At 41.7% G+C, this 25,533-nt stretch overlaps 1 protein-coding gene across 1 annotated transcript in view; it reads left to right on the forward strand.

Moving 5' to 3' along the window:
* The window catches only part of LOC310862176 (glutamate receptor-interacting protein 2-like), a gene marked incomplete at its 5' end in the record, with an annotated part of 122,898 nt that overhangs the window by 6,639 nt on the left and 90,726 nt on the right, over window positions 1-25,533 (forward strand). Inside the window, 5 exons of the mRNA XM_083769909.1 lie at window positions 1,079-1,150; window positions 1,711-1,782; window positions 1,943-2,128; window positions 3,433-3,577; window positions 4,974-5,143. Of these exons, the coding sequence (XP_083626035.1) occupies window positions 1,079-1,150; window positions 1,711-1,782; window positions 1,943-2,128; window positions 3,433-3,577; window positions 4,974-5,143 (645 nt within the window). The remainder of the gene's footprint in view (window positions 1-1,078; window positions 1,151-1,710; window positions 1,783-1,942; window positions 2,129-3,432; window positions 3,578-4,973; window positions 5,144-25,533) is intronic.

The raw sequence follows: 25,533 nt of genomic DNA on the forward strand, positions 1-25,533 counted from the left end.
GATGTCTCTGTTATGGGTGAGCACGCACGCACATATGCACGCACGCACGCACATATGCACGCACGCACGCACGCAGACAGAGACGTGGCACATTTATCCCATTTTGGGGCGGGATCCCCTTTTGGTGTCAGCATCATGTTATGCTTTAGCTATTTAAAAATAGCAGACCTACAAGCTCATAGCGCGCCACCGAGTGGCGCGCTATGAGCTTGTAGGTCTGCTATTTTATTATAGACTGTAATAGATCATAGACTGTAACGGTAGCCACGCCCATCATTACATACGCGACTTTTTATGGTCATTTTTTAAATAAATGGGACCATAATTTTCCAAAAAGAATATTATGACATGAGAAATGAGACTTTAAACTAGTGACTGGAAGCAGAAAGTATTCATGGCCATGTTTATTAAGGTAATACAGTCTAGGTGAAGTTGGGCCCAAATACATGGACCTCTATGGAGAGATATGGGTTTTTTTGGGCCCAATGACAGACAGCGCCACAACAGGCCATTATATGAACTTTCAGGAAGTCCCAATTTCCTTAGTGGCTTCACGAAAAAACTGTCTGACTGCCCCTTAGAGTATAATATGAATAGAGACGGCACCCAGAGGAAACCCTGAGGCCAAATGGACATAGTGGCTGAATTTGGTATTGCAGCGCTGGTCCGTTGACTATCATAGCGCACGTTCATGTGTTTGAGGCCATGAACACGTGAACGAATGTTTCATACGTGAACGCAGCACAAACGGCACAATGATAGTCAACGGCAGCGCGTTCATGTGTTTGAGGCCAATCCATCCCAGAATGCACTCTGTTCCTACCAGGAAGGAGGAGTGAAATCGCCTCATGCGCTTTTGAGCAACTTAATGCAAGTGGATGGGAGGAGAACTACAACTTAATGCAAGTGGATGGGAGGAGAACTACAACTTAATGCAAGTGGATGGGAGGAGAACTCGGGTGTCTTCTCTATTCATATATACTCTAAGGTCTGCCCCCCTGGTGTTTTGTCGCCCCCTAGAGGCCGTGCAGCAGGCCAGTGGTCCTCTCCTCATACAGTGTGTTTTGTCTCCCTCTAGAGGCCGTGCAGCAGGCCAGCGGTCCTCTCCTCATACAGAGTGTTTTGTCTCCCTCTAGAGGCCGTGCAGCAGGCCAGTGGTCCTCTCCTCATACAGAGTGTTTTGTCTCCCCCTAGAGGCCGTGCAGCAGGCCAGCGGTCCTCTCCTCATACAGTGTTTTGTCTCCCTCTAGAGGCCGTGCAGCAGGCCAGCGGTCCTCTCCTCATACAGTGTGTTTTGTCTCCCTCTAGAGGCCGTGCAGCAGGCCAGCGGTCCTCTCCTCATACAGTGTGTTTTGTCTCCCCCTAGAGGCCGTGCAGCAGGCCAGCGGTCCTCTCCTCATACAGTGTGTTTTGTCTCCCTCTAGAGGCCGTGCAGCAGGCCAGTGGTCCTCTCCTCATACAGTGTGTTTTGTCTCCCTCTAGAGGCCGTGCAGCAGGCCAGTGGTCCTCTCCTCATACAGTGTGTTTTGTCTCCCTCTAGAGGCCGTGCAGCAGGCCAGCGGTCCTCTCCTCATACAGTGTTTTGTCTCCCTCTAGAGGCCGTGCAGCAGGCCAGCGGTCCTCTCCTCATACAGTGTTTTGTCTCCCTCTAGAGGCCGTGCAGCAGGCCAGTGGTCCTCTCCTCATACAGTGTGTTTTGTCTCCCTCTAGAGGCCGTGCAGCAGGCCAGCGGTCCTCTCCTCATACAGTGTGTTTTGTCGCCCCCTAGAGGCCGTGCAGCAGGCCAGTGGTCCTCTCCTCATACAGTGTGTTTTGTCTCCCTCTAGAGGCCGTGCAGCAGGCCAGCGGTCCTCTCCTCATACAGTGTGTTTTGTCTCCCTCTAGAGGCCGTGCAGCAGGCCAGCGGTCCTCTCCTCATACAGTGTGTTTTGTCTCCCTCTAGAGGCCGTGCAGCAGGCCAGCGGTCCTCTCCTCATACAGTGTGTTTTGTCTCCCCCTAGAGGCCGTGCAGCAGGCCAGCGGTCCTCTCCTCATACAGTGTTTTGTCTCCCTCTAGAGGCCGTGCAGCAGGCCAGCGGTCCTCTCCTCATACAGTGTGTTTTGTCGCCCCCTAGAGGCCGTGCAGCAGGCCAGTGGTCCTCTCCTCATACAGTGTGTTTTGTCTCCCTCTAGAGGCTGTGCAGCAGGCCAGCGGTCCTCTCCTCATACAGTGTGTTTTGTCTCCCTCTAGAGGCCGTGCAGCAGGCCAGCGGTCCTCTCCTCATACAGTGTTTTGTCTCCCTCTAGAGGCCGTGCAGCAGGCCAGCGGTCCTCTCCTCATACAGTGTGTTTTGTCTCCCTCTAGAGGCCGTGCAGCAGGCCAGCGGTCCTCTCCTCATACAGTGTGTTTTGTCTCCCCCTAGAGGCCGTGCAGCAGGCCAGCGGTCCTCTCCTCATACAGTGTGTTTTGTCTCCCCCTAGAGGCCGTGCAGCAGGCCAGCGGTCCTCTCCTCATACAGTGTTTTGTCTCCCCCTAGAGGCCGTGCAGCAGGCCAGCGGTCCTCTCCTCATACAGTGTTTTGTCTCCCTCTAGAGGCCGTGCAGCAGGCCAGCGGTCCTCTCCTCATACAGTGTGTTTTGTCTCCCCCTAGAGGCCGTGCAGCAGGCCAGCGGTCCTCTCCTCATACAGTGTGTTTTGTCTCCCTCTAGAGGCCGTGCAGCAGGCCAGCGGTCCTCTCCTCATACAGTGTGTTTTGTCTCCCCCTAGAGGCCGTGCAGCAGGCCAGCGGTCCTCTCCTCATACAGTGTTTTGTCTCCCTCTAGAGGCCGTGCAGCAGGCCAGCGGTCCTCTCCTCATACAGTGTGTTTTGTCTCCCTCTAGAGGCCGTGCAGCAGGCCAGCGGTCCTCTCCTCATACAGTGTGTTTTGTCTCCCCCTAGAGGCCGTGCAGCAGGCCAGCGGTCCTCTCCTCATACAGTGTGTTTTGTCTCCCCCTAGAGGCCGTGCAGCAGGCCAGCGGTCCTCTCCTCATACAGTGTGTTTTGTCTCCCTCTAGAGGCCGTGCAGCAGGCCAGCGGTCCTCTCCTCATACAGTGTTTTGTCTCCCCCTAGAGGCCGTGCAGCAGGCCAGCGGTCCTCTCCTCATACAGTGTTTTGTCTCCCTCTAGAGGCCGTGCAGCAGGCCAGCGGTCCTCTCCTCATACAGTGTTTTGTCTCCCCCTAGAGGCCGTGCAGCAGGCCAGCGGTCCTCTCCTCATACAGTGTGTTTTGTCTCCCCCTAGAGGCCGTGCAGCAGGCCAGCGGTCCTCTCCTCATACAGTGTTTTGTCTCCCTCTAGAGGCCGTGCAGCAGGCCAGCGGTCCTCTCCTCATACAGTGTGTTTTGTCTCCCTCTAGAGGCCGTGCAGCAGGCCAGCGGTCCTCTCCTCATACAGTGTGTTTTGTCTCCCTCTAGAGGCCGTGCAGCAGGCCAGCGGTCCTCTCCTCATAGAGATCGTTAAAGGAACCAGCGCTCTGGGCGTCTCTCTGACCACGGCGGCCTTCCGCAACAAGCAGGTGGTCATCATCGACAAGATACGACCCGCCAGCGTGGCTGAGAGGTGACATATAACAACATATACACACATATATATTAGGGCTGTCAATCGATTAAAAATATTTAATCTGATTAATCGCATGGTTGTCCATAGTTAACTGTGATTAATCGCAAATTAATCGCATATTTTTTATCCCTTCTAAATATACCTTAAATCAGTGGTTTTCAAGATTTTTCATATCAAGGTCCATTATTTATTCTGCATTTGAGCCACGGAACCACCATTTGATGACATTTAGCCTTCCAGACCCAAACTAAAGAACTGCATTGATGTTGGCCAATGGTACCATTACTAGAGATAACAGGCCATGTTGATCAAAATAACATGTTTTCTAAGTTTTCTAATTGTGTAGACTTAAATTAACTTAAGTAATGCAGCTGTTTAACAATTATTCAACTCTTCAGTGTAAAATTGCCATGCGTCTCTCAACCATTCTGTCAAACTTGTAACGCGCGTTAATCGTGCGTTAAAAAAAGTAGTGCCGTTAAAAGGATTGTGAGTTAACTAGTTAATAGTGCGTTAACTTTGACAGCCCTAATATATATATACATATATATACACATCTATAACATAGAATATAACTCAACAAGCAGGTGGTCATCATCGACAAGATACGACCCGCCAGCGTGGCTGAGAGGTGACATATAACGCTTAACAATACATCTACCGATGCACAGACTTGGACATTCCTGGAATCACAGGGTGTTTCGGATCTTTCCTCCAGGCGACCAAGGCTGATCAGGCCCGGCCCGGCCCGGCCTGTGTCCAATAAATGGCATGCTGGTTCTGGGTGATGTGTGATGGAATGTTCAGCTGCCTTTCAAGGTCAACTGTCATCACCCAGTCAGTCTGGGGCCGTGGAGAGAGCAGTTCTTTGATGTTCTTTCTGGCCTTTGTCCTTCCTTGACAAACGTAATGGCCTTAGCTGTGGCGTGGGTGTATCGGCTGCCCGCTGATCCCCTTGCTGATCCCTCGATAATAATAATAATAATAATAATAATAATAATAATATCTCAAACTTATATAGCGCTTTTCTGAGTACCCAAAGACGCTTTACATGGGAGGGGGGGGGGGGGCTTTATGGAGGTAACAACAAATTAAAACAACTTTAATAGAAAAAAGGAGCTAAAGAACATTAAAAGACAGTGAAAAGGGTTAGCTAGGGAAGGCAGTTTTGAAGAGGTGGGTCTTCAGGGCGGATTTGAAGGTTTGAGTGCCTTAGGGAGGGCATTCCACAGGCTCTCCCTCTCTCTCTAGATAACATAAGGTATTGTCTCTCTCTCTCTAACCTAATGTAATGTCTATGTCTCTCTCTCTCTCTCTCTCTCTCTCTCTCTCTCTCTCTCTCTCTAACCTAATGTAATGTCTATGTCTCTCTCTCTCTCTCTCTCTCTCTCAGGTGTGGGGCGCTCCACCCCGGTGACGTCATCCTATCGATAGACAGCACCAGCACGGAGCACTGCTCTCTGATGGAAGCTACGCAGCTATTGGCCAGCACCGGTGACCTCGTCAAGCTGGAGATCCTCCCAGCCAATCAGAGCAGGATGCCCATCAGGCCCCAAGACACAGGTGTGTTCTGTTCACCTATTGGTTGAAAAATACAGGAAGCAGACAGGCAAAATCCACCAATGACAAAGCTTCTAGGAAAATCTTTGAATGCACATTGTGGCCCCCGCCCCCTTTCTGAAACCGCCTCCTCGCCACTCGCCCTATACACACATTCCCTCCATATGCTGCGCCATGTTAACCTATTCTGACCTGAGATCAGATTCATACGAGGTTTCCACTGGACACACACTGGTCTGATTAACCCATTCTGACCTGAGATCAGATTCATACGAGGTTTCCACTGGACACACACTGGTCTGATTAACCCATTCTGACCTGAGATCAGATTCATACGAGGTTTCCACTGGACACACACTGGTCTGATTAACCCATTCTGACCTGAGATCAGATTCATACGAGGTTTCCACTGGACACACACTGGTCTGATTAACCCATTCTGACCTGAGATCAGATTCATACGAGGTTTCCACTGGACACACACTGGTCTGATTAAGTGTCGTCCGAAACCAAGCAGCCTTGAGTGGAAGTGGCTTATAAAGCCCTCAAGAGCGAGTCTGTGCCGATCTAGACTCCATTGCCTTGTGCAGCCCTGCTCTCTGTCCGCATGGAAACCGCCACCTACAAATGGAAGAACCACCACAAATAAATGATAAATAAACTCCTCCTAAACAATCTTCATCTGATGCAGAATAGACAACGCTCCAACTGATGTTCACAATTAAGGGCTCTTTATTTACCCCACCGTGAAAACACTATAAATGAAACCACACAAACAAAACTTTTAACAATGATTTATAAACACCATGGATGTATATGACATGTCATTTTTGACAGTCACGCTGTATTTGCTTTTTCCATATTAATGAAATCCACATGTCACACAAACATACACGATGCAATGCAATATAACTGTACAAACAAAATAACATGTAACACAATGGCATGATGGTAACCACGGCAACGAATGGTGTCTGTTTCCTGTTTCTGCACAAGGAGGGCGAGTGTATTTCCAAACAGTTTTTTAAACCCAGCACCCTAATCAAGGGAACTGGATTCAGCTGGAGGGGCACTTCCTGACGAGGGAACCTCCCGAGAGCACTTCAAGTCAAGGGACTGCTTTCAGAAAGCGCCTATATGTGTCACAGCGAGCATCCCATTACTGTGACTCACTCTGTGTGAGCGCGTTCAATGGTGCATTTATATATAGCGCCTTTATCCAAAGCGCTTTACATAGATGGTGCATTACATTCACCCATTCACACACACATTCACACACCTTTACATAGATTGTGCATTACATTCACCCATTCACACACACACATTCACACACCTTTACATAGATTGTGCATTACATTCACCCATTCACACACACATTCACACACCTTTACATAGATTGTGCATTACATTCACCCATTCACACACACATTCACACACCTTTACATAGATTGTGCATTACATTCACCCATTCACACACCTTTACAGATATTGTGCATTACATTCACACACCTTTACATAGATTGTGCATTACATTCACCCATTCACACACCTTTACATAGATTGTGCATTACATTCACCCATTCACACACCTTTACATAGATTGTGCATTACATTCACCCATTCACACACACACACACACACACACACACACACACACACACACACACACACACACACACACACACACACACACACACACACACACACACACACACACACACACACACACACACACACACACACACACACACACACCTTTACATAGATGGTGCATTACATTCACCCATTCACACACACATTCATACACCTTTACATAGATTGTGCATTACATTCACCCATTCACACACACATTCACACAGATGGTGCATTACATTCACCCATTCACACACACATTCACACACCGATTGCGGCGGAAGCCATGCAAGGCACCAACCAGCACATCGGGAGCAATCTGGGGTTCAGTGTCTTCTTGCTCAAGGACACTTCGACATGTAGACAGGAGGAGGAGGGGCCGGGATTCGAACCGCCGACCCACGGATCATTGGACGACCCGCTCTACCTCCTGAGCCATACAGTCGCCCCAATGTTATCGTTATGGTTTCATTGTCATCCTGTATAAAAGAAGTGTAAGGTTTACTATATCATCATTTATTTATTTTACTGTCAGCGTGCCAGAGAACAGAAGACAGAGAGACATACATTTTATCTTCATGTACTCACATCCACCAGTGTTGTAATAACTCACAGTTTACAGTCATATTATTATTATTATTATTAACCCATTCTGACCTGAGATCAGATTCTAAAAATGTCTTCTACATCCTGACAGTTTTCTGAAAAAGCTATGTTTCTATGTCAGTCGTTCTTCGATTTAAAAAAAAATAGCAGATCTACAAGCTCTTAGCTCGGTGGCGCGCTATGAGCTTGTAGATCTGCTATTTTTCAATAGCTAAAGCATAGCATAATACTAACACCAAAAGGGGTTAATATTAGACTCACTGAGGACATTACCCAGCAGCATTATCCCATTTAGGACTGAGACCAGATTCTATGGGCTGTATTTTGCGTGTCTTCAGTACCAGGTCTTATTCCCTAACTTAAGAGCAGTGACCACGCCTCCAGGTCTTTAGTTTACTCAAGTTAGGGAATAAGACCTGGTACTTAAGACACGCAAAATACAGCCCATAGTCTTCTAAATCCTGACAGTTTTCTAAAAAGCCTTGTGGTTCTATTATGTCAGACGGTTCTCAAACTATTTCACGTCAATTAAGGACCCCCATAATTATCTGTAATTACCGACCCCCATCTGCCCCCCCCCCCCCCCCCAGAAGCACAGAGTTTAGTTAAGAAGCATTTATTCAAAGATTTGCGCAACATTGTCACGATTAAAAAAATAATAATAGCAGATCTACAAGCACCGAGTGGCGCGCTACGAGCTATTTTTCAATAGCTAAAGCTTAACATAATGATTTAACCCATTCTGTGTGGGAACCCCTTTTGGTGTTAGCATTACGTTATGCTTTAGCTATTGAAAAATAGCAGATCTACAAGCTCATATGAGCTTGTAGATCTGCTAGTTTTGAAAAATCGAAGAGCGACTGACATAGAAGACATTTTTTTAGAATCTGATCTCAGGTCAGAATGGAAAACTGTCAGGATGTAGAAGACATTTCTTAGAATCTGATCTCAGGTCAGAATGGAAAACTGTCAGGATGTAGAAGACATTTTTATAATCTGATCTCAGGTCAGAATGGAAAACTGTCAGGATGTGGAAGAATTTTTTTAGAATCTGATCTCAGGTCAGAATGGAAAACTGTCAGGATGTAGAAGACATTTTTTTTAATCTGATCTCAGGTCAGAATGGAAAACTGTCAGGATGTAGAAGACATTTTTTAGAATCTGATCTCAGGTCAGAATGGAAAACTGTCAGGATGTAGAAGACATTTATAGAATCTGATCTCAGGTCAGAATGGAAAACTGTCAGGATGTAGAAGACATTTTTTAGGATGTAGAAGACATTTATAGAATCTGATCTCAGGTCAGAATGGAAAACTGTCAGGATGTAGAAGATTTTTTTTAGAATCTGATCTCAGGTCAGAATGGAAAACTGTCAGGATGTAGAAGACATTTCTTAGAATCTGATCTCAGGTCAGAATGGAAAACTGTCAGGATGTAGAAGACATTTCTTAGAATCTGATCTCAGGTCAGAATGGAAAACTGTCAGGATGTAGAAGACATTTTATAGAATCTGATCTCAGGTCAGAATGGAAAACTGTCAGGATGTAGAAGACATTTCTTAGAATCTGATCTCAGGTCAGAATGGAAAACTGTCAGGATGTAGAAGACATTTCTTAGAATCTGATCTCAGGTCAGAATGGAAAACTGTCAGGATGTAGAAGACATTTCTTAGAATCTGATCTCAGGTCAGAATGGAAAACTGTCAGGATGTAGAAGACATTTTATAGAATCTGATCTCAGGTCAGAATGGAAAACTGTCAGGATGTAGAAGACAGTTCTTAGAATCTGATCTCAGGTCAGAATGGAAAACTGTCAGGATGTAGAAGACATTTCTTAGAATCTGATCTCAGGTCAGAATGGAAAACTGTCAGGATGTAGAAGACATTTCTTAGAATCTGATCTCAGGTCAGAATGGAAAACTGTCAGGATGTAGAAGACATTTTTTAGAATCTGATCTCAGGTCAGAATGGAAAACTGTCAGGATGTAGAAGACATTTCTTAGAATCTGATCTCAGGTCAGAATGGAAAACTGTCAGGATGTAGAAGACATTTTTAGAATCTGATCTCAGGTCAGAATGGAAAACTGTCAGGATGTAGAAGACATTTTTAGAATCTGATCTCAGGTCAGAATGGAAAACTGTCAGGATGTAGAAGACATTTTTTTGAATCTGATCTCAGGTCAGAATGGAAAACTGTCAGGATGTAGAAGACATTTTTAGAATCTGATCTCAGGTCAGAATGGAAAACTGTCAGGATGTAGAAGACATCTTTTAGAATCTGATCTCAGGTCAGAATGGAAAACTGTCAGGATGTAGAAGACATTTTTTAGAATCTGATCTCAGGTCAGAATGGAAAACTGTCAGGATGTAGAAGACATTTTTTAGAATCTGATCTCAGGTCAGAATGGAAAACTGTCAGGATGTAGAAGACATTTTTTAGAATCTGATCTCAGGTCAGAATGGAAAACTGTCAGGATGTAGAAGACACTTTTTAGAATCTGATCTCAGGTCAGAATGGAAAACTGTCAGGATGTAGAAGACATTTTTTGAATCTGATCTCAGGTCAGAATGGAAAACTGTCAGGATGTAGAAGACATTTTTTTAATCTGATCTCAGGTCAGAATGGAAAACTGTCAGGATGTAGAAGACATTTTTTAAATCTGATCTCAGGTCAGAATGGAAAACTGTCAGGATGTAGAAGACATTTTTTGAATCTGATCTCAGGTCAGAATGGAAAACTGTCAGGATGTAGAAGACATTTTTTAGAATCTGATCTCAGGTCAGAATGGAAAACTGTCAGGATGTAGAAGACATTTTTTTAATCTGATCTCAGGTCAGAATGGAAAACTGTCAGGATGTAGAAGACATTTCTTAGAATCTGATCTCAGGTCAGAATGGAAAACTGTCAGGATGTAGAAGACATTTTTTAGAATCTGATCTCAGGTCAGAATGGAAAACTGTCAGGATGTAGAAGACATTTCTTAGAATCTGATCTCAGGTCAGAATGGAAAACTGTCAGGATGTAGAAGACATTTTTATAATCTGATCTCAGGTCAGAATGGAAAACTGTCAGGATGTAGAAGACATTTCTTAGAATCTGATCTCAGGTCAGAATGGAAAACTGTCAGGATGTAGAAGACATTTTTTAGAATCTGATCTCAGGTCAGAATGGAAAACTGTCAGGATGTAGAAGACATTTTTAGAATCTGATCTCAGGTCAGAATGGAAAACTGTCAGGATGTAGAAGACATTTTTTTAATCTGATCTCAGGTCAGAATGGAAAACTGTCAGGATGTAGAAGAAATTTTTTAGAATCTGATCTCAGGTCAGAATGGAAAACTGTCAGGATGTAGAAGACATTTTTAGAATCTGATCTCAGGTCAGAATGGAAAACTGTCAGGATGTAGAAGACATTTTTAGAATCTGATCTCAGGTCAGAATGGAAAACTGTCAGGATGTAGAAGACATTTCTTAGAATCTGATCTCAGGTCAGAATGGAAAACTGTCAGGATGTAGAAGACATTTTTAGAATCTGATCTCAGGTCAGAATGGAAAACTGTCAGGATGTAGAAGACATGTTTTAGAATCTGATCTCAGGTCAGAATGGAAAACTGTCAGGATGTAGAAGAATTTTTTTAGAATCTGATCTCAGGTCAGAATGGAAAACTGTCAGGATGTAGAAGACATTTTTAGAATCTGATCTCAGGTCAGAATGGAAAACTGTCAGGATGTAGAAGACATTTTTAGAATCTGATCTCAGGTCAGAATGGAAAACTGTCAGGATGTAGAAGACATTTTTTAGAATCTGATCTCAGGTCAGAATGGAAAACTGTCAGGATGTAGAAGACATTTCTTAGAATCTGATCTCAGGTCAGAATGGAAAACTGTCAGGATGTAGAAGATTTTTTTTTAATCTGATCTCGGGTCAGAATGGAAAACTGTCAGGATGTAGAAGACATTTTTTAGAATCTGATCTCAGGTCAGAATGGAAAACTGTCAGGATGTAGAAGACATTTCTTAGAATCTGATCTCAGGTCAGAATGGAAAACTGTCAGGATGTAGAAGACATTTTTATAATCTGATCTCAGGTCAGAATGGAAAACTGTCAGGATGTAGAAGACATTTCTTAGAATCTGATCTCAGGTCAGAATGGAAAACTGTCAGGATGTAGAAGACATTTCTTAGAATCTGATCTCAGGTCAGAATGGAAAACTGTCAGGATGTAGAAGACATTTTTTAGAATCTGATCTCAGGTCAGAATGGAAAACTGTCAGGATGTAGAAGACATTTCTTAGAATCTGATCTCAGGTCAGAATGGAAAACTGTCAGGATGTAGAAGACATTTTTATAATCTGATCTCAGGTCAGAATGGAAAACTGTCAGGATGTAGAAGACATTTTTTAGAATCTGATCTCAGGTCAGAATGGAAAACTGTCAGGATGTAGAAGACATTTTTAGAATCTGATCTCAGGTCAGAATGGAAAACTGTCAGGATGTAGAAGACATTTTTTAGAATCTGATCTCAGGTCAGAATGGAAAACTGTCAGGATGTAGAAGACATTTTTTAGAATCTGATCTCAGGTCAGAATGGAAAACTGTCAGGATGTAGAAGACATCTTTTAGAATCTGATCTCAGGTCAGAATGGAAAACTGTCAGGATGTAGAAGACATTTCTTAGAATCTGATCTCAGGTCAGAATGGTAAACTGTCAGGATGTAGAAGACATTTATATAGAATCTGATCTCAGGTCAAAATGGAAAACTGTCAGGATGTAGAAGACATTTTTTAGAATCTGATCTCAGGTCAGAATGGAAAACTGTCAGGATGTAGAAGACATTTTTTAGAATCTGATCTCAGGTCAGAATGGTAAACTGTCAGGATGTAGAAGACATTTTTAGAATCTGATCTCAGGTCAGAATGGTTTAAACACCCTGAAGGGAGTTATACCTAGACGCTCATTCTGAACGAACCAGCATTCAATAAACCTTTAATTTCTCTCGCCTCGGCGGCGCTAATGTTCCCCCCCGGCCCGTCCCCCCCTCCCTCCTTCCCCCCCGACTCAGGATAAAAGAGGATTATAAGATGCCAATTTGTCTTAATTAATCTCCTCTGGGGAGATTTAAAATAGAGGAATATGAGACTCTGAGATTAGGACTTAATAATGTTTCTAACGCAGATAGAAGAAAAACATGTATTTCTTGGAAAGAGAGACAGAGAGAGACAGAGAGAGAGAGAGAGAGAGAGAGAGAGAGAGAGAGAGAGAGTCAGAGAGAGAGAGTCAGAGAGAGAGAGACAGGCAAAGAGAGAGAGAGAGAGAGAGAGAGAGAGAGAGAGAGAGAGAGACAGACAGACAGAGATAATAAATAATCAATAAAAGCTCTCGTAGCCTGTAGCTTTTTTTGAGAAAAATCGGTTTGAGGGAAAAGGAAGTTGCCGCTGGTTGTTCCTGCCTGTCGACTACAAAACAATACTACAACATGATGTAACGATATCATCCTGATGACTACAAAACAATACTACAACATGATGTAACGATATCATCCTGATGACTACAAAACAATACTACAACATGACGTAGCGATATCATCCTGATGACTACAAAACGATACTACAACATGACGTAACGATATCATCCTGATGACTACAAAACAATGACTACAACATGACATAACGATATCATCCTGATGACTACAAAACAATGACTACAACATGACGCAACGATACCATCCTGATGACTACAAAACAATGACTACAACATGACGTAACGATACCATCCTGATGACTACAAAACAATGACTACAACATGACGTAACCATATCATCCTGATGACTACAAAACAATACTACAACATAACGTAACGATATCATCCTGATGACTACAAAACAATACTACAACATAACGTAACAATATTATCCTGATGACTACAAAACAATACTACAACATGACGTAACGATATCATCCTGATGACTACAAAACAATACTACAACATGACGTAACGATATCATCCTGATGACTACAAAACGATACTACAACATGACGTAACGATATCATCCTGATGACTACAAAACAATACTACAACATGACGTAACGATATCATCCTGATGACTACAAAACAATACTACAACATGACGTAACGATATCATCCTGTCGACTACAAAACAATACTACAACATGACGTAACGATATCATCCTGATGACTACAAAACAATACTACAACATGACGTAACGATATCATCCTGATGACTATACATATAACAATACTACAACATGACGTAACGATATCATCCTGTCGACTACAAAACAATACTACAACATGACGTAACGATATCATCCTGATGACTACAAAACAATACTACAACATGACGTAACGATATCATCCTGATGACTACAAAACAATACTACAACATGACGTAACGATATCATCCTGTCGACTACAAAACAATACTACAACATGACGTAACGATATCATCCTGATGACTACAAAACAATACTACAACATGACGTAACGACATCATCCTGATGACTACAAAACAATACTACAACATGACGTAACGATATCATCCTGATGACTACAAATACAATACTACAACATGACGTAACGATATCATCCTGATGACTACAAAACAATACTACAACATGACGTAACCATATCATCCTGTCGACTACAAAACAATACTACAACATGATGTAACGATATCATCCTGATGACTACAAAACAATACTACAACATGACGTAACGATATCATCCTGATGACTACAAAACAATACTACAACATGACGTAACCATATCATCCTGTCGACTACAAAACAATACTACAACATGATGTAACGATATCATCCTGATGACTACAAAACAATACTACAACATGACGTAACGATATCATCCTGATGACTACAAAACAATACTACAACATGACGTAACCATATCATCCTGATGACTACAAAACGATACTACAACATGCCGTAACCATATCATCCTGTCGACTACAAAACAATACTACAACATGACGTAACCATATCATCCTGTCGACTACAAAACAATACTACAACATGATGTAACGATATCATCCTGATGACTACAAAACGATACTACAACATGCCGTAACCATATCATCCTGTCGACTACAAAACAATACTACAACATGACGTAACGATATCATCCTGATGACTACAAAACAATACTACAACATGACGTAACAATATCATCCTGATGACTACAAATCAATACTACAACATGACGTAACGATATCATCCTGATGACTACAAAACAATACTACAACATGACGTAACCATATCATCCTGTCGACTACAAAACAATACTACAACATGATGTAACGATATCATCCTGTCGACTACAAAACAATACTACAACATGACGTAACGATATCATGCTGATGACTACAAAACAATACTAAAACATGACGTAACGATATCATCCTGTCGACTACAAAACAATACTACAACATGACGTAACGATATCATGCTGATGACTACAAAACAATACTAAAACATGACGTAACGATATCATCCTGATGACTACAAAACAATACTACAACATGACGTAACGATATCATGCTGATGACTACAAAACAATACTACAACATGACGTAACAATATCATCCTGTCGACTACAAAACAATACTACAACATGACGTAACGATATCATCCTGATGACTACAAAACAATACTACAACATTACGTAACCATATCATCCTGATGACTACAAAACAATACTACAACATGACGTAACGATATCATCCTGATGACTACAAAACAATGACTACAACATGACATAATGTTACGATATCATCCTGATGACTACAAAACAATACTACAACATGACGTAACCATATCATCCTGATGACTACAAAACAATACTACAACATAACGTAACGATATCATCCTGATGACTACAAAACAATACTACAACATAACGTAACAATATTATCCTGATGACTACAAAACAATACTACAACATGACGTAACGATATCATCCTGATGACTACAAAACAATACTACAACATGACGTAACGACATCATCCTGATGACTACAAAACAATACTACAACATGACGTAACGATATCATCCTGATGACTACAAAACAATACTACAACATGACGTAACGATATCATCCTGATGACTACAAAACAATACTACAACATGACGTAACCATATCATCCTGTCGACTACAAAACAATACTACAACATGACGTAACGATATCATCCTGTCGACTACAAAACAATACTACAACATGACGTAACGATATCATCCTGATGACTATACATATAACAATACTACAACATGACGTAACGATATCATCCTGTCGACTACAAAACAATACTACAACATGACGTAACGATATCATCCTGATGACTACAAAACAATACTACAACATGACGTAACGATATCATCCTGATGACTACAAAACAATACTACAACATGACGTAACGACATCATCCTGATGACTACAAAACAATACTACAACATGACGTAACGATATCATCCTGATGACTACAAAACAATACTACAACATGACGTAACGATATCATCCTGATGACTACAAAACAATACTACAACATGACGTAACCATATCATCCTGTCGACTACAAAACAATACTACAACATGATGTAACGATATCATCCTGATGACTACAAAACAATACTACAACATGACGTAACGATATCATCCTGATGACTACAAAACAATACTACAACATGACGTAACCATATCATCCTGTCGACTACAAAACAATACTACAACATGATGTAACGATATCATCCTGATGACTACAAAACGATACTACAACATGCCGTAACCATATCATCCTGTCGACTACAAAACAATACTACAACATGACGTAACCATATCATCCTGTCGACTACAAAACAATACTACAACATGATGTAACGATATCATCCTGATGACTACAAAACGATACTACAACATGCCGTAACCATATCATCCTGTCGACTACAAAACAATACTACAACATGACGTAACGATATCATCCTGATGACTACAAAACAATACTACAACATGACGTAACGATATCATCCTGATGACTACAAAACAATACTACAACATGACGTAACGATATCATCCTGTCGACTACAAAACAATACTACAACATGACGTAACGATATCATCCTGATGACTATACATATAACAATACTACAACATGACGTAACGATATCATCCTGTCGACTACAAAACAATACTACAACATGACGTAACGATATCATCCTGATGACTACAAAACAATACTACAACATGACGTAACGATATCATCCTGATGACTACAAAACAATACTACAACATGACGTAACGATATCATCCTGTCGACTACAAAACAATACTACAACATGACGTAACGATATCATCCTGATGACTACAAAACAATACTACAACATGACGTAACGACATCATCCTGATGACTACAAAACAATACTACAACATGACGTAACGATATCATCCTGATGACTACAAAACAATACTACAACATGACGTAACGATATCATCCTGATGACTACAAAACAATACTACAACATGACGTAACCATATCATCCTGTCGACTACAAAACAATACTACAACATGATGTAACGATATCATCCTGATGACTACAAAACAATACTACAACATGACGTAACGATATCATCCTGATGACTACAAAACAATACTACAACATGACGTAACCATATCATCCTGTCGACTACAAAACAATACTACAACATGATGTAACGATATCATCCTGATGACTACAAAACGATACTACAACATGCCGTAACCATATCATCCTGTCGACTACAAAACAATACTACAACATGACGTAACCATATCATCCTGTCGACTACAAAACAATACTACAACATGATGTAACGATATCATCCTGATGACTACAAAACGATACTACAACATGCCGTAACCATATCATCCTGTCGACTACAAAACAATACTACAACATGACGTAACGATATCATCCTGATGACTACAAAACAATACTACAACATGACGTAACAATATCATCCTGATGACTACAAATCAATACTACAACATGACGTAACGATATCATCCTGATGACTACAAAACAATACTACAACATGACGTAACCATATCATCCTGTCGACTACAAAACAATACTACAACATGATGTAACGATATCATCCTGTCGACTACAAAACAATACTACAACATGACGTAACGATATCATGCTGATGACTACAAAACAATACTAAAACATGACGTAACGATATCATCCTGTCGACTACAAAACAATACTACAACATGACGTAACGATATCATGCTGATGACTACAAAACAATACTAAAACATGACGTAACGATATCATCCTGATGACTACAAAACAATACTACAACATGACGTAACGATATCATGCTGATGACTACAAAACAATACTACAACATGACGTAACAATATCATCCTGTCGACTACAAAACAATACTACAACATGACGTAACGATATCATCCTGATGACTACAAAACAATACTACAACATGACGTAACCATATCATCCTGATGACTACAAAACAATACTACAACATGACGTAACGATATCATCCTGATGACTACAAAACAATGACTACAACATGACATAATGTTACGATATCATCCTGATGACTACAAAACAATACTACAACATGACGTAACCATATCATCCTGTCGACTACAAAACAATACTACAACATGACGTAACGATATCATCCTGTCGACTACAAAACAATACTACAACATGACGTAACGATATCATCCTGATGACTACAAAACAATATTACAACATGACGTAACGATATCATCCTGATGACTACAAAACAATACTACAACATGACGTAACGATATCATCCTGATGACTACAAAACAATACTACAACTTGACGTAACGATATCATCCTGTCGACTACAAAACAATACTACAACATGACGTAACGATACCATCCTGATGACTACAAAACAATACTACAACATGACGTAACGATATCATCCTGTCGACTACAAAACAATGACTACAACATGACGTAACGATATCATCCTGATGACTACAAAACAATACTACAACATGACGTAACGATATCATCCTGATGACTACAAAACAATGACTACAACATGACGTAACGATATCATCCTGATGACTACAAAACAATACTACAACATGACGTAACGATACCATCCTGATGACTACAAAACAATACTACAACATGACGTAACGATATCATCCTGTCCTCTACAAAACAATGACTACAACATGATGTAACGATACCATCCTGATGACTACAAAACAATACTACAACATGACGTAACCATATCATCCGCTCCCGACAGAATCATATACCCGAAATGAAATGGTGCCCAGGCTAGAACACACCTACATGTCTCATAAAACTGTGACTATTTAGAAGACATTTAATTCGGTGCCTTCTCGTCTTAATGAATTAAGGACATCAGGCACTTTTTTCTCTGGGATTGGGATTAACCCCCGCTAGTCCAGGTGACCTGGATATGGAGAGCATCCCTGCCTCTCCGCTCCTCTCCGCTCCGCTCCGCGCTTACCGTTAAATCCCCCCAGCGTGTGTGTGTGTGTGTGCGTGCGTGCGCGCGTGCGTGCGTGTGACCGGAGCATCTCGCCTGGAGCAGTGAAGCTTAGCTGTCGTACCGTCACAGTTTTATGTGACACATGTAGCTATATGAAATATAATCTGGACAGAAAGTACATGACAAGGCTGTGAACGTTTCATGGTACGTTCAGCTGTCTCTGTGTGTTTGATGTGTGCTTTCCTCTGGCTGTGAAGGTTTCATGGTACGTTCTGCTGTCTCTGTGTGTTTGATGTGTGCTTTCCCCGCCTTACTGTAAATCACTCTGGATTAAAAGAGCGTCTGCTAAATACCGGCACTGTAAACTGTGACCTAATTATTGTCTCCACCAGGCCGAAGGCATGGGGAGAGTATGTTTTGCACCCTGTGTGTGTGTGTGTGTGTGTGTGTGTGTGTGTGTGTGTGTGTGTGTGTGTGTGTGTGTGTGTGGGTGTGTGTGTGTGTGTGTGTGTGTGTGTGTGCGTGCTCCTAACCTGCTGCTCATGACGTTTTAGCAAATCCCACCATCAATCTGTAGGCTCTGTTTCTAGATCCCATCGCCTGTATAGGCTCTGTTTCTAGATCCCATCGCCTGTAGGCTCTGTTTCTAGATCCCATCGCCTGTATAGGCTCTGTTTCTAGATCCCATCGCCTGTATAGGCTCTGTTTCTAGATCCCATCGCCTGTAGGCTCTGTTTCTAGATCCCATCGCCTGTAGGCTCTGTTTCTAGATCCCATCGCCTGTAGGCTCTGTTTCTAGATCCCATCGCCTGTAGGCTCTGTTTCTAGATCCCATCGCCTGTAGGCTCTGTTTCTAGATCCCATCGCCTGTAGGCTCTGTTTCTAGATCCCATCGCCTGTAGGCTCTGTTTCTAGGTCCCATCGCCTGTAGGCTCTGTTTCTAGATCCCCTGCATGGGGGGTCTTATTCATTCCCTGTAATTCTATTTATTTATAACTTAACTAAAATGCTAATGTTACAGGGAATTAACCCATTCTGACCTGAGATCTGATTCACACGAGGTTTCCACTGCTCGTAGCGCGCCACTCGGTGGCGCGCTACGAGCTTGTAGGTCTGCTATTTTTCAATAGCTAAAGCATAACATGATGCTGACACCAGAATGGGTTCCCGTTCAGAATGGGTTAATTGGAACAGAGCCCTGACGCCAATCTATGCTTCATATAATCTATATGCTCAATTATACTCAATAAATACATATTATAAATTCACTCTAAAAGTTGTCTGACTTGTAGTAGTAATAATAATAATAATAATAATAATAATAATAATAATAATAATAATAATAATAATAATAATAATAATAATAACTTGTAGTGCAGTTAAAGTACAATGTTTGAAACTGAGATGTAGCAGAAGTAAAAGTACTTGAAATTGGAAATACTAGAAATACCTCAACATTGTATCCAAGTATAGAAGCAGTACAAGTAGTTAAGTAAATGTACTTAGTTACTTTATACCACCAGCCTGCACCAATCAGATTGCACTGTGTCACACCACCCACCAGCCAAGTGCCAGTGGCGTGCACAGATAGACACTAGGGGGTGCTAGAGCACCCCCTGCCCTTTTGGCAATTTTGCTCTTAAAAAGAAGTAAAAAAACGTTTTCTTTTTTTCCTTAATTTGTAGTGTGTGGACCATGCGGTGACATTGATCAATTATTGATAAAAATGCTTCTACTATATTATTTACGCCCCCACAATTCTAAAGCTATGTTTCTATACATGTCAGTGGTTCTTCGATTAAAAACAAAATAGCAGACCTACAAGCTCATAGCGCGCCACTCGGTGGCGCGCTATGAGCTTGTAGATCTGCTATTTTTAAATAGCTAAAGCACCAAAATGGGTTCCCGCCCCAAAATGCGCTGCACAAGGTGCCCTTTTTTTCCACTTGAGCACCTGCCCCTCTAAATGTCTGTGCACGGCACGCCACTGCCAAGTACATAAGAAATGCCCCCTTGGTGAATAGAATGTTTTGGTTTATTTATAGAAATGCCCCCTTGGTGAATAGAATGTTTTGGTTTATTTATAGAAATGCTCCCTTGGTGAATAGAATGTTTTGGTTCATTGTATTGGTTTGCTGCACAATCCCTAGCAGTACTAACACAGTCCAGCTGGTGGCGGTAATGCGCCTTGAAAGGTTTGCCAACCGCCATAAAACCGGAAAGAAGAAGAAGAAGACTTCCTGTCTCATCAGCAGTGAGGCTCTCAGCTGTGCTGAGATAAAACCACACCCTGTCGTCAAACCTTCTCCAAACAGCAGATCTGTCTCTCCTCTCTAAAACCACACCCTGTCGTCAAACCTTCTCCAAACAGCAGATCTGTCTCTCCTCTCTAAAACCACACCCTGTCGTCAAACCTTCTCCAAACAGCAGATCTGTCTCTCCTCTCTAAAACCACACCCTGTCGTCAAACCTTCTCCAAACAGCAGATCTGTCTCTCCTCTCTAAAACCACACCCTGTCGTCAAACCTTCTCCAAACAGCAGATCTGTCTCTCCTCTCTAAAACCACACCCTGTCGTCAAACCTTCTCCAAACAGCAGATCTGTCTCTCCTCTCTCGTCCAAACAAGCCACAGACTGACCAACCTGTTGTCCACTGGCCTCGGAGACAGCAGGCATTTTGTTTTAGTAGTTCTACCAACCTCTATCTCTCCTCTAAACAAACACCAGACTGACCAACCTGGAGTTTGTTGACGTTCCTTCATCCCTCCATTCCTTCAGCTTCGGGTTGTCAACGTAAAACGATAAAAACAAACAAACAAACAACAAACATGATCTACAACTTGACCCGAGTTTTATCCAGGCTGGTCAGAAAACGTAAGGCTTCATTTCATCATGTCTGTCTATCTGCCATCTGTCTTCATATGCACTGGATTTAACATGATTTAACATGATTTAACATCTGTCTATCATCTGTCTTCATATGCACTGGATTTAACATGATTTAACATCTTTCTATCATCTGTCTTCATGTTCACTGGATTTAACATGATTTAACATCTATCTATCATCTGTCTTCATGTTCACTGGATTTAACATGATTTAACATGATTTAACATGATTTAACATGATTTAACATGATTTAACATCTGTCTATCATCTGCCTTCATGTTCACTGGATTTAACATGATTTAACATCTATCTATCATCTGTCTTCATGTTCACTGGATTTAACATGATTTAACATCTATCTATCTATCATCTGTCTTCATGTTCACTGGAGTTAACATGATTTAACATGATTTAACATCTATCTATCATCTGTCTTCATGTTCACTGGATTTAACATGATTTAACATGATTTAACATCTTTCTATCATCTGTCTTCATGTTCACTGGATTTAACATGATTTAACATGATTTAACATGATTTAACATCTATCTATCATCTGTCTTCATATGCACTGGATTTAACATGATTTAACATCTATCTATCATCTGTCTTCATGTTCACTGGATTTAACATGATTTAACATGATTTAACATCTATCTATCATCTGTCTTCATGTTCACTGGATTTAACATGATTTAACATGATTTAACATCTTTCTATCATCTGTCTTCATGTTCACTGGATTTAACATGATTTAACATGATTTAACATGATTTAACATCTATCTATCATCTGTCTTCATGTTCACTGGATTTAACATGATTTAACATGATTTAACATCTATCTATCATCTGTCTTCATGTTCACTGGATTTAACATGATTTAACATCTATCTATCATCTGTCTTCATGTTCACTGGATTTAACATGATTTAACATCTATCTATCATCTGTCTTCATGTTCACTGGATTTAACATGATTTAACATCTTTCTATCATCTGTCTTCATGTTCACTGGATTTAACATGATTTAACATGATTTAACATCTTTCTATCATCTGTCTTCATGTTCACTGGATTTAACATGATTTAACATCTATCTATCATCTGTCTTCATATGCACTGGATTTAACATGATTTAACATGATTTAACATCTGTCTATCATCTGTCTTCATGTTCACTGGATTTAACATGATTTAACATGATTTAACATGATTTAACATCTATCTATCTATCTATCATCTGTCTTCATGTTCACTGGATTTAACATGATTTAACATCTATCTATCTATCATCTGTCTTCATGTTCACTGGATTTAACATGATTTTACCAGATTTTCCTGATTTAACATCTATATCTATCATCTGTCTTCATGTTCACTGGATTTAATATAGCCCCTCTCGGAACCCCCTGGGTCAGCCCAATCCGAACCGAACCGGGCTGACCCGTAGGGTCCCTGTGCGGTGATGTGTTTTCGTATGGAAATGATGGAACGCGGACATAAATAGCTTCGGTAACGTGGTGTTCTGAGATGTTTGAGGGCTTCTGTTCGTTTGAGGGCTTCTGAATGTGTGAACTCTAGTTTACAACGTACACCGCTGCGAATTATCCTGTGCCGCGGAAGCCGTTAAGTATTTTGAATCTATGTTTGACCGATTTGGAAGCTTTGATTCCTCTCTTCCTTCCTTGTTTATTTACAGTTTATTGTACCGCCTCCCGCTGTGCGGTTGGCTTGTGCTTGGCTACGTTCCTGCCTCTGATCTGCTCTGTCATAGCTATAGCCACTAGCTAGCCAGATAGGCGGTACAATGAGGTGTCAATAAATAAGGAAGGAAGAGAAGAATCAAAGCGACTAAATCGGTCAAACAAAGATTAAAAATACTTAACGGCTTCCGCGCCACAGGAGATATTCGCAGCGGTATTTATAGGTACTTATAGTTGACACATTCAGAATAACTCAAACGAACAGAAGCTCTCAAACGGCGCAGAAACAACGTATCCACAGTATTTATGTTTATTCATGTCCGCGTACCAGGTGGCAGGGTGGAGGTGGAATAGGACCCCATGGCTACTGGGTCTCCAAAATGTCAGAAACTTCAGTACCATTGGGTTCTGACTTGTGGGGCTATGGATTTAATATGATGTAACATGATTTAACATCTATCTATCATCTCTCTTCATGTTCACTGGATTTAACTAGATTGTTTTTATAATGTGATGAATCTAGAGTTGCAATACCCTCCATTGACTCCCCACTCATTCACATTGCATTTCCAATCTGCTTGTATTAAACATCACAGCTGTAGGGAAAGCTTCAATTATCCTCTTTCAATCTGCAGAGCTTGTGTCATAAAGATCCACCGTAGACATGTTGTTATGAGATACTTTCTGTCAAGACATTCTGAGCAGGTGATTATTTTTTATAAGTGTTGGAGTTTGGAAGCACTCGTTTTCTTTAACGGCTCGCCCTGCTGCCTCCTGCATTATGTGGACATTCTGAACCGGTGGAACGCAGGGCCGTTCAGTGACGTACGACGAGCGCTTCCAAACTCCAACACTTAAATAATCACCTGCACAGAATGTATTGATAGAAAGTAATTCATAAAATGTCTGCGGTGGATTTTTATGAAACCAAAGCTTGGCAGTTTGAAAGAGGATAATTGAAGCTTTCCCTACAGCTGCAATGTTGGTGAGTTTAACGTCGTTTAATACAAGCAGATCACAAACGCAATGTGGATGAATGGGTAGTCAATGGAGGGTATTAACTCTAGATAAATCCCATTTATAAAACAAATCTAGAGTTGCAAATTGATGACATTTAGCCTCTCAGACCCATCTGATGACATTTAGCCTCTCAGACCCATTTGAGCCACTGACCACCATTTGATGACATTTAGCCTCTCAGACCTATCTGAGCCACGGACCACCATCTGATGACATTTAGCCTCACAGACCCATCTGAGCCACGGACCACCATCTGATGACATTTAGCCTCTCAGACCCATCTGAGCCACGGACCACCATCTGATGACATTTAGCCTCTCAGACCCATCTGAGCCACGGAACCACCATCTGATGACATTTAGCCTCTCAGACCCATCTGAGCCACGGACCACCATCTGATGACATTTAGCCTCTCAGACCCATCTGAGCCACGGACCACCATGTGATGACATTTAGCCTCTCAGACCCATCTGAGCCACGGACCACCATCTGATGACATTTAGCCTCTCAGACCCATCTGAGCCACGGACCACCATGTGATGACATTTAGCCTCTCAGACCCATCTGAGCCACGGACCACCATGTGATGACATTTAGCCTCTCAGACCCATCTGAGCCACGGAACCACCATCTGATGACATTTAGCCTCTCAGACCCATCTGAGCCACGGAACCACCATCTGATGACATTTAGCCTCTCAGACCCATCTGAGCCACGGAACCACCATCTGATGACATTTAGCCTCTCAGACCCATCTGAGCCACGGACCACCATCTGATGACATTTAGCCTCTCAGACCCATCTGAGCCACGGACCACCATCTGATGACATTTAGCCTCTCAGACCCATCTGAGCCACGGACCACCATCTGATGACATTTAGCCTCTCAGACCCATCTGAGCCACGGACCACCATCTGATGACATTTAGCCTCTCAGACCCATCTGAGCCACGGACCACCATCTGATGACATTTAGCCTCTCAGACCCATCTGAG

Source organism: Protomyctophum parallelum (genome assembly GCF_964188405.1).
Source record: "Protomyctophum parallelum genome assembly, chromosome: 7".
Taxonomy (NCBI): Eukaryota; Metazoa; Chordata; class Actinopteri; order Myctophiformes; family Myctophidae; genus Protomyctophum; species Protomyctophum parallelum.